At 35.1% G+C, this 10,565-nt stretch overlaps 3 protein-coding genes across 3 annotated transcripts; all 3 read left to right on the forward strand.

Moving 5' to 3' along the window:
• Positions 1–74: 74 nt before the first annotated feature.
• LOC18044037 (pentatricopeptide repeat-containing protein At2g02980, chloroplastic) lies at positions 75–2,255 on the forward strand. The gene has a single exon (XM_006438633.2). It carries the CDS (start codon positions 95–97, stop codon positions 1,961–1,963), a length of 1,869 nt encoding a protein of 622 aa, XP_006438696.2. The 5' UTR covers positions 75–94; the 3' UTR covers positions 1,964–2,255.
• A 2,494-nt stretch (positions 2,256–4,749) lies between these two features.
• Positions 4,750–6,161, forward strand: LOC18044038 (extracellular ribonuclease LE). Its single transcript, XM_006438634.2, has 4 exons — positions 4,750–5,046; positions 5,155–5,310; positions 5,445–5,643; positions 5,737–6,161. Exons 1-4 carry the CDS (start codon positions 4,936–4,938, stop codon positions 5,961–5,963), a joined length of 693 nt encoding a protein of 230 aa, XP_006438697.1. The 5' UTR covers positions 4,750–4,935; the 3' UTR covers positions 5,964–6,161.
• A 1,178-nt stretch (positions 6,162–7,339) lies between these two features.
• LOC18043507 (ribonuclease 3) lies at positions 7,340–8,721 on the forward strand. The gene is made up of 4 exons (XM_006438636.2): positions 7,340–7,580; positions 7,700–7,855; positions 8,058–8,256; positions 8,437–8,721. Exons 1-4 carry the CDS (start codon positions 7,479–7,481, stop codon positions 8,658–8,660), a joined length of 681 nt encoding a protein of 226 aa, XP_006438699.1. The 5' UTR covers positions 7,340–7,478; the 3' UTR covers positions 8,661–8,721.
• Positions 8,722–10,565: the final 1,844 nt, after the last annotated feature.

The following is a 10,565-nucleotide window of genomic DNA, read 5'->3' on the forward strand; positions in this document are numbered from 1 at the left end:
TGTTCTTATCTGTAAAAATACAAAACAATAGGGACCTCAATGATACTTAAAAAAAAAGAAAAAAGGAAAAAAGAAACATTTTGATTATTGACAAATGCTCTTATCCTTGCATTCCCTCCGCCATCTCCAACAAACAAAGCTGTCAATTCAATTTTCAATATCTGCAATGGCTACAACCCCATCTCCACCAATAACCCAATCTCCTCCCCCAAAACTTTGTACAAACACTCCAAACGCACTCTCTTTACTACCCAGATGCACTTCTTTCAGAGGGCTCAAGCAAATTCATGCTGTTACCATCAAAACCCACCTCCAGAATGATCTCAATGTCCTCACCAAGCTCATCAATTTCTGTACGCAGAACCCCACTACCTCATCGATGGAACACGCCCACCTACTGTTCGATAGAATCCCTGAACCAGACATCGTTTTATTTAACACCATGGCTCGTGGTTATTCTCGCTCCAAAACACCAATTCGAGCAATTTTTCTCTTTGTTGAGCTTCTAAATTCTGGTCTTTTACCAGATGACTATTCATTCCCTTCTCTTCTTAAAGCTTGCGCGTGCGTGGGCGCTGAAGCATTGGAAGAAGGTAAACAATTGCATTGCTTTGCTATTAAACTTGGGCTGAATTCTAATCTATATGTGTGTACTACACTTATAAATCTGTATGCTGAGTGTAGCGATGTGGAAGCTGCTAGGAGGATCTTCGAAAATATATCAGAACCATGTGTTGTTTCTTATAATGCGATCATCACGGCGTATGCTCGAAGTAGCAGGCCAAATGAGGCGTTGTCATTGTTTCGTGAATTGCAAGAGAGGAACCTTAAGCCTACTGACGTTACCATGCTTAGTGCTTTATCATCTTGTGCTTTGTTAGGATCACTAGATTTAGGGAAGTGGATACATGAATATATTAAGAAATATGGACTTGATAAGTATGTAAAAGTGAATACTGCCCTTATAGATATGCATGCCAAGTGCGGGCGCTTGGATGATGCTGTTTCTGTCTTTGATAACATGAGTGGCAAAGATACACAGGCTTGGTCAGCAATGATTGTGGCTTATGCAACCCATGGGCAGGGTCATAAATCCATCTTGATGTTCGAGGAAATGATGAAGGCACAAGTGAGCCCCGACGAGATTACATTTTTGGGTCTCTTGTATGCTTGCAGCCACACTGGATTAGTGGACGAAGGTTGGAATTATTTTTACAGTATGAGGGACAAGTATGGGATTGTTCCTGGGATTAAGCATTACGGATGTATGGTGGACTTACTTGGTCGAGCTGGACGCTTGGATGAGGCTTATAGGTTCATTGATGAATTGCCGATCAAGTCCACCCCAATATTGTGGCGAACCTTGCTTTCGTCTTGTAGTAGCCATAACAACCTTGGACTTGCAAAGCAGGTTATTGAACGAATTTTTGAGCTAGATGACTCCCATGGTGGTGATTATGTGATCTTATCGAACTTGTGTGCCAGGGCCGGGAGATGGGAAGATGTGGATTATTTGAGGAAGCTGATGAAAGATAGAGGTGTGTTGAAAGTTCCTGGCTGTAGTTCCATAGAGGTGAACAATGTAGTACGTGAATTTTTTTCTGGGGATGGAGTGCATTCTTATTCTACTGATCTGCAGAAAGCACTTGATGAGTTGGTTAAGGAATTGAAGATGGTTGGCTATGTACCAGATACTTCTCTAGTCCATCATGGGGATATGGAAGATGAAGAGAAAGAAATTGCGCTTAGATATCATAGTGAGAAACTAGCCATTACTTTTGGGCTCCTAAACACTCCACCTGGAACTACAATTCGTGTGGTGAAGAACCTTCGGGTCTGTGGTGATTGTCATTCTGCGGCTAAAATTATATCACTGATTTTTAATAGGCAGATAGTCCTTAGAGATGTCCAACGTTTCCATCACTTCAGAGATGGGAAGTGCTCTTGTGGTGATTTCTGGTGATGAAATTGATTTAACCAGTAATCATTTGGAGAAATGTATCTTGGCCTTGTCTAGTGTCCATTGTCACCCCAGATATAAGTGAAAAATGCTGTAGTAGTGCTAGTGGGTACTTCATTGCATTGACTACTTAGAGGCTTTGCTTGTGCCCCATGTCATTTGAGAACGTGGAAGAATGTGCAAATGGAGAACCCACTCAGGATTCCCCACGTAAGTTACTGAGGTAAAGGAAATATTAAATCATTAAATTCAACAATTGAGAATTTAGATACATTCTCCATGTAAAGAGATTCATTTGAACCAATCAGAAATAATTAAAAAAATTTTGCTATATATGACATTATGTTGTGCTGGAATTTTCTCTTCTGGTAAATATATAAAAGTTTTGTTGATTACAGCACCTCTATCTTTATATTAGAACTGAACTGTTCTCTTGCCATGTCTATGACATATCATTGCAAGATCTTGACAGCATCCCGCCATCATTAAAATATACCAAAAACAGACTCAATTTCTGCCAGGCCCTTGGTAGTCAAGATTTGGCTATGCTAAGAAAGAATCTCAAATAGCAACCTTGTGCACATGTTTCACAGAACAACAAAATATATCAGCGTGGTGCTTCACAACTTCTTGGTCACATGATAATATTTTTGCCGATAAATCAGCATGGTGCAATCATTTACACCAGTGCATCAACACTTTTCTCTTTAAAGAAATCCAGAAAGCACAGGGGGAGGGAGAGGAAGATGATGTGGACTTTTCAATCTTCATCAAATACAGTCTCTTATAGTTGTCACGGGACGAGGTTTTGATTTTTCCTAGTCTGTGTAACTGGTGAATAAACTTGTTTCAATAGATATATCATCCTTGATTCCTTGTAACTGCAACAGTATTTGTACATATGCTTCATTATGAGGGTACTATAATCCATATACTGTTTTCATTCCATTGGCCAGGTTCATTATGTGACGGAGATCAAAGTTGCGGCTGTGTGCTACACAGCAACCGGAAAACCTGAACACATTTCAGCATTCGTGGGCTTAGGCCCAATTCCAATAATGCCTCGTGGCCAGAATCCTGTGTATTTACAATAGTACACGTGTGCATTCGGTTTCACATTGTTGCTGGAGGGAGGGAAAACGAATGTAAAGAGGCTTTATTGTAGCATCGATGCTTTTCATGGAATGAAAATAAAACAAAAATGGAACGAATGTTTGTTGATGCATGAACCGTTGCTTCTTTAACAGTCACATTGAGTGTGTTGAAATAATACTGAGGAAGAAGTTGGCCCGCCCATTTATCAATCTTCAAGCTCTAGCTTAATTCAAATTAAAACTCGAAAAAATATATTGAACATGAACATAGCTTAAAGGATGCATCAATTATTTAGAGTAATGCTTTACAAAGTACGAAACCCTTTATACAGAATGAAGGAGTATAACAAAAAGCTAATGCAGAAAATGAAAAGTAACACATCAACTGGACAACCAATATATAGATATTGATAAAAGAGATAGTCATAATAAATATAGTATTAAAAATCTATAAACTTATTTTAAAAGTATAAATGTTTACATTAGTTTTAATATTTTTCTTCCGACGTACGTTTTCTATGAATGTTGTACATTGCATATGCAACCCACGGAATCTTCAACCAATTCAAGTGATACCTTTGCTTCTTCCTCTAGCAAATCAACCACGCCACCCAAAGTTAATAAACGAATTCAATTGAACATAAATACTCACGCTGAGTTGTGCAAAATGAAAGGATCAAACACCACCTGAAATCAAAAAGATCTTGTAAAGTGGTTAGAAGATATATATTCGTGGTCTTGAGGTAACACAAGCCGCAATTTCTATGACACTCAAAACAATATCTCCTTCAAATTTCTTTTAAGACATACTTTAAAAAGTTATAACTTATTATTACATGAAGTTTATTTTTAATTATTTGTAATTAATTTAAATTAGGATTAAATTTTTTAATGATTAGGTTATCAATTTATATGGATGAATTTCGATAAACTGAATAATTAAGAGTGTGGATAAGTGTGAAAGGAGGACGTGTGGATGTCAATTACTTTCGTGTGAAAACAAATGTAGGTGTGATGTGAATGCAAAGGAGGAGAGTTTCGTTTAGACAAGTCATCTACTTATTTTTTAATGAGTGAACTAAACAAATGAGAATTCAAACAATTGTGCGTCCCACTTCTATTGCGAGCTTTGGTTGTCCCGTTTCTAAGTTCCAATTTGACTCGAACGCTCTGACACTGACATTGCCATCTCTCCCAACTTCATATACACTGTCATTTAACTGTAAATACAAAGCTTCAAGAATATTTCAACTAAAATTTCATGTGAATGCTACATTATTTAAAATAATTTTTTAAAATAAAAAAATTATGATGTGTAGCACTACTGTTACCTCAAACGTTATTAAATTCCATTACTCCATTAATAAATTATCCAAATTTGTTTTGATTCTAATATCTGACTACCTAATATAGCTCTTCTCTTACTTAAAATGTAGGACTGCAAAATCTGAAAGAGGGTGTGTGAGATCACGAATGCAAAAGAAATAACTTCTTTCCAAAAAAACAAAAAAGCAAAAGAAAACGACATAAAATTAAAATGATAATATGCCGACACAGAGAAGAATCATGGGAGTAGCTTTTACACTGTTACACAAGGTTTTTTTTTTTTTTTTTTTTTAAAAAAAGAGTCAAAACTTTTCTTCATTCAATAATAATTATATTGAAATTGAAAGGGGTATTAGATAGGCATATACGGATTCTTTTATGATTCTGTCCACAACCTTCCATTTTTGCTTATAAATACAACACAAATATCAACGTCATTTCACACAACCAGTGAAACTCTTACAAGGCTTCTTCTATACATAGATACATTCAAAACCATTGTCGATCTCCCTCCCAAAAATTAATATTGATTTTACTATTGGCACTTTGAGAATTATGGAGTCCAAGCGCCAGTTTTCAATAATCTTGATCAAACTTTTCTTCATTCAGTATCTATCAGTTCTTTGTGCTGCCCGGAACTTCGATTTCTTCTACTTTGTCCTGCAGGTAAGTGATTCATTATATACATGTATGTAGTTCTTTGAATTTGTGTATGTAGCTCTTTCAATCTATGCTGTGCGTCGTTTATATAATGGATTATGAAATGAAATGTAGTGGCCAGGATCATACTGTGATACAGCGAAGAGTTGCTGCTATCCAACGACTGGAAAGCCAGCAGCAGATTTCGGGATTCATGGACTCTGGCCTAATTACAACGATGGCTCCTATCCATCCAACTGTGACCCCAATGCCCCTTTCGATCAATCCCAGGTCCCTTCACTCTCTAACCTCCCCTTTTTATTGTCATCATCACACTAGCTACCTGTTACCTGTGTAGTAGATTCCGTTAACTAATTTTTATTTGTTATATTTTGTTTTTGTTTTTTTTAAATTATGGTATATAGATATCAGACCTGCGAAGCAGCATGCAAAAGAACTGGCCAACACTGGCTTGCCCAAGCGGGAACGGCATAACATTTTGGTCCCATGAATGGGAGAAACACGGCACTTGCTCTGAGTCTGTGCTTAACCAACACCAGTACTTTCAAACAGCTCTTAACCTGAAAAATCAAATCCATCTCCTCCAAGCTCTCAGAACCGCAGGTCTCAAATTAATTCATAATAATTTTAATACATTGAATTGAATCATAATGTGATTAGTTAATTAGTTAATATATTGATTTTTATTTACTGCAGGAATAGTGCCTGACGGGAGTTCGTACAGCTTGGAAAGCATCAAGGATGCGATAAAAGAAGCAAGTGGGTTCAGTCCATGGATAGAATGCAATGTTGATGAATCAGGCAACAGCCAGCTTTATCAGATTTACTTGTGTGTCGACACTTCTGCCTCTAATTTCATCAACTGCCCCGTCTTTCCCAACGGCAAAAAATGTGGATCCCAGATTGAGTTTCCTCCGTTTTAGTGATCAAGGGATCAATCATCAACGTGTGTGATTAATTTCTTCATCATGCTAAGCTGATTCTATTTCAGTCGTTTTTATTCTTGATCAATCTCATATTGTTCTACCAAACTAATTGCTCAAGTAATTATTTCCTAGCCAGTAGCCGTTAAGGTGGTAATGGCTTCTTTAATTTGATGTTCAAATTGAATTGCTTGTCAAGTTATTGTCTTCTCAAACTAGATATAAAGTTTTATGGATGATCCTACGCTCCATAATTACAGCCACTCAAAATTTAATCAATCTCTCGCACACACTTTCCCGCATTATATTAAGTACGAGATTCCCTTATTAGTTACCAGGAGCTAGCTATATCAAGTCTAAAAAGTGGAAATCCGAATACGATTTCAGTTGGTGAGTCACAGACGTCACCTCCGTGTCCTTATGGAGAAGGTGGATAATCATATGGCAGCTAGCTCTTGCCAAAGAAACTTTTTAATTCCATGGGTTGCACTTGCAGTCTCCTTGATGTACACGAAACTTGAATCTTAATTGTTTTTCCACGTGAAAGCAAATTAGCTTTAATGCGCTGCGTGGTAACTTTAGAGGGAAAATGGAAACCGTCCAAACAGTTTTAATATGTCATTGCCACGTTTTATTACAGGAAGACACAAGTTGACTTGCACGCAACTGCATCACCAACTAGTTTGCAGTTTGTTCTCAAATTTGGCAATATAAATTAGTTTCATCAAAACATAATTTCAATAAACTATTGGGTTTGTTATTATCTAAAGTTTCTTAGTCATGTTCATGCTAGCTAGTTCCCTGCAAAAAGGACATTATTATTATTATGATTCTTTTTTTTCATGCAACGATAAATGGATCGATGTTGGAAATTTTCCATTGCAAGAAGTAGTGAAAGAGAAAATAAACGTTATTAAAGTAGGAGACTCATTCCTGTTTTCTTCATAAAATAATGAACTAAAAGCGCCTACGGAACGAAATTGCTTCAGGTAAAAGGCATTTTTAAAACTTAAAATCACTTTCAGATGAGGTCTGATTGGGTACTCAAACATCCAACAACTCTTTTAATTGCTTCTACGATTCAAAAGCTACGTTGAAATTGAAGTTCACAATGCAATACATTTATATTAACGTACAAAGCACAACTAACAAATACTTAATATTTTTTTTTTCCAAAGAAATTCTCAACTTCTTCCTAACAAAAGCTGACTATGATCAAAATGATTTTCATGCATAAACCAGCTGGTCATTCATCAATTAATATAGTTAGACATTTAAAAATAATAATAATAATAAGGGAAAAGAAATACAAAAAGGCAAGCAAAGCCTTAATGACAATGAGAGAAGACCGTTATATAGGTGGACAAGCATAATGTCCTGGATATTCTGTCCATAAGCTTCCTGTTTTTCGCCTATAAGTTCATATACCCATCAATTGCAAACTCTGCAATCTTCATTGTTGTAAAGTTGTGGCGAAAAGGAAAGAGCGTGATTAACTTCGCTTGCTGGCTAAAGATGAAACTCCAGTTTTCAATCTTTACCAAGCTTTTGATCATACAATATCTTTCAATTCTTTGTGTTTCACAGGATTTCGATTTTTTCTACTTTGTTCAGCAGGTAATTAAATTAAGGATATCAGATTATCAGCTTTCTCTACAATTTATATTGCTCTTATAATAAATGTTTTTAATTATTTTTGTATGTATGTATATATATATATATATATATGCATGTAGTGGCCAGGATCGTACTGTGATACAAAGCAAAGTTGTTGCTACCCAAAATCAGGGAAGCCGGCAGCTGATTTTGGCATTCACGGGCTTTGGCCTGAATACAAAGACGGCTCCTATCCATCGAACTGTGACCCTGATGGTGTTTTTGAAAAGTCTCAGGTACCCTTTTTGTTTTTGTTTTGTTTTTTTCCCATAATATATATATCCATGGCTCGTGCGGAACACGAATAATTAACTTTGGTTCAATTGGGACTATAATGAAGTAATAAAACACTTAGAAAATCCCAAGTACGAAAAATATAAATTTTAGCAAACGAGCTAAAGTTAATTTTCTAGAATTTGCTTTTGCATATGTGTATAGATCTCAGATCTGATCAGCGATCTGAGACAGAACTGGCCAACGCTGTCTTGCCCTAGCAACGACGGTACCAAGTTCTGGACACACGAATGGGTGAAACATGGTACGTGTGCAGAGTCTGAACTTGACCAACGTGAATACTTCGAAGCAGCTCTTAAATTGAAAGAGAAAGCAAACCTCCTCCAAGCTCTCAAGAATGCAGGTTCGTAGATTATATTTAATATTAATAATCGATCACACATTGTGTTCAACATAATATAAATATAAATACTACTTTCAAAGAAATTAAGCAAGCTAGTTAGCATGGAACTAATTAATTGAGTGTTTCTAATTTACTTCCTATATATTAATTTGTGCTGTGGGAAACACCACCTAATTTCAGGAATCAAACCAGACGATGGGTTTTATGAGTTGGAGAGCATAATAGCTGCCATAAAGGAGGCAACTGGGTTTACTCCAGGGATTGAATGCAATGTGGATCCAGAACACAACAGCCAGCTTTACCAAATTTACATGTGTGTCGATACTTCTGCCTCTGAATTTATCCAATGCCCTAAGCAGCCAAGGAAGAAATGTGCTTCCACTGTCCAGTTTCCTAGGTTTTAGAAATGACATATGCATATTCGAAGAATTACATCTCTCCGTCAGTTTTTTTTTTTTTTTTTTCTGTCGTTCTTAATTTCTTATGTATGTGTGATTGATTGCTTCACGTTGTATTAACAACAAAGTTTCATCAATTAATTGTTAAAGTTTACTTCTACAGAACAATTTTTCATCAGTACAAATTTGAGATTCTCAATTTTTGGCATCAAGGCTGAACTTTATATATACTATGGGAAACATATAATGATGATAGGAAAATGGCCGAAACCCCTTTTCAACTGCTTATGAAAACAAGAGGGAGGTTTGGATAATTTTTCCTGGCTCTCCTGTTTTGTTAAGTGAGGCCGGTTCATTAAACACAACGCGAGGGGTTAATGCATTTGCAGCACTCATGAAAAACATGCTCAATATCTAAATAAATATGATAATGTGGTTGCGACATGATTAGTGTTGATACTTGTCTTTAACATTATCATTATTAAACATTTATTTTTAATTTAATTCTGTCTACGGTTTATTTTAATTTCCCTCATGTATAATATATTATTTTTTTTCTCTCGTTTTCAAATTCTTTTTTCCAATGTCTATCCAAAAATTCTTTTTTTAAATCCACGTTACACGTAAAGGGTTTTGTTAGGGAAGTCCAATTCTTTTATATGAAAAAGATGTGTCAATCTATCTACAAACTCGAAAATCGTTCCACACTCTTGGATGGGTATTATATTTAAAGTTTAGAAAGCCCAACATGTAAGTTTTTGGAGTTGAGCTTCGAACACCCTACAAAACCTCTTATTAAACCCCATTCTTTCTATTTTTTACCCTCTTAACCCACATAATTTATTTCTATTATTTTATATTTTCATTCAACTAATAAATTAATGACACATTAATTTATATAAGATAAGTTTGTACAAAAGTTTGTAGTTGTATCATCACTCTATACAAAGAGTAATGATATAGACATAAACTTCTGTACAAATTTATTTTGTACAAACTGATGCGACATAATAAAATTAGTTTATTTAATTATTTCTTGACCTACATGATTTATTTATATTATTTTATATTTTTATTCAACCAATAACTTAATACTACATCAATTTATACAAGATAAATTTGTACAAGAGTTTATAACTGCATCATCACTCATATACAAATAATAAATTATGAAATTGATTCCATAATTAAATTTTAAATTTAACTTGCTGTTACAATCTCTGTAACTCGTACTTTTATTCAAGGCAGGTATATTTTAAGCATTAATTTCTCATTCAGTGCAGCATTATTTTAAGTATATAAATATATCATTTTAAAATACTCATAAAGGATATCTTGAATCATCCTTAACATGCCATTTTCACTAAGTAAGTCCCGCTCAAAATTATGTTTTCAAATAACAAGTCACTATGCTTTCCAACAAAATATTATCATGCTTTGCTTTTCAATGACCATTCATGTTACTTTGTTCTTTTTCCGCTAAACTTTTCCGATTTTATTGTGTGATGGGCAATCTTGTTCCTTCAAGTCTCACATTCTTGGTCTTTCGTGATTGATCTGTGTTGAGTCTATTTCCCCTTTTGCTTTTTTTTTTAATTACTTTTTAATACAATATTAAATGTTAAGGTACCGATATAACACAGGTGACGAGCCAAAGTGACTTCTATGTAGGGTTGGCAAAACCCCGGGCTGGGTTTGGGTATCGCAATGCCCGGATCCGGTCCAGATGTAATTTTTAGATGCCCAAGTCAGGTTTTAATCCAGGTGCCTGGAATTTATATTTTTTAATATTATATGTGTATATAATTTTTATTTTTTTTATAATTTTATAAATTTTAAATTTATTTCAACAAAATTTTAAATGAAAATATAAACTTTAAGTGCTTAAAATTTTATATGTGCAATAAATGA

The sequence above is a fragment of the Citrus clementina genome, unplaced genomic scaffold, assembly GCF_000493195.1.
Source record: "Citrus clementina cultivar Clemenules unplaced genomic scaffold, Citrus_clementina_v1.0 scaffold_4, whole genome shotgun sequence".
Taxonomy (NCBI): Eukaryota; Viridiplantae; Streptophyta; class Magnoliopsida; order Sapindales; family Rutaceae; genus Citrus; species Citrus x clementina.

What these genes read in the sequence shown, in the direction of transcription:
- LOC18044037 (XM_006438633.2), top strand. Translation starts at nt 95, where the DNA reads ATGCTCTTATCCTTGCATTCCCTCCGCCATCTCCAACAAACAAAGCTG.
- LOC18044038 (XM_006438634.2), top strand. Translation starts at nt 4,936, where the DNA reads ATGGAGTCCAAGCGCCAGTTTTCAATAATCTTGATCAAACTTTTCTTC. An exon ending in TCTTCTACTTTGTCCTGCAG is followed by an intron (nt 5,047 to 5,154) that starts GTAAGTGATTCA and finishes AATGAAATGTAG; the next exon opens with TGGCCAGGATCATACTGTGA. An exon ending in CCCCTTTCGATCAATCCCAG is followed by an intron (nt 5,311 to 5,444) that starts GTCCCTTCACTC and finishes TATGGTATATAG; the next exon opens with ATATCAGACCTGCGAAGCAG.
- LOC18043507 (XM_006438636.2), top strand. Translation starts at nt 7,479, where the DNA reads ATGAAACTCCAGTTTTCAATCTTTACCAAGCTTTTGATCATACAATAT. An exon ending in GTGTTTTTGAAAAGTCTCAG is followed by an intron (nt 7,856 to 8,057) that starts GTACCCTTTTTG and finishes ATATGTGTATAG; the next exon opens with ATCTCAGATCTGATCAGCGA. An exon ending in CCAAGCTCTCAAGAATGCAG is followed by an intron (nt 8,257 to 8,436) that starts GTTCGTAGATTA and finishes ACCTAATTTCAG; the next exon opens with GAATCAAACCAGACGATGGG.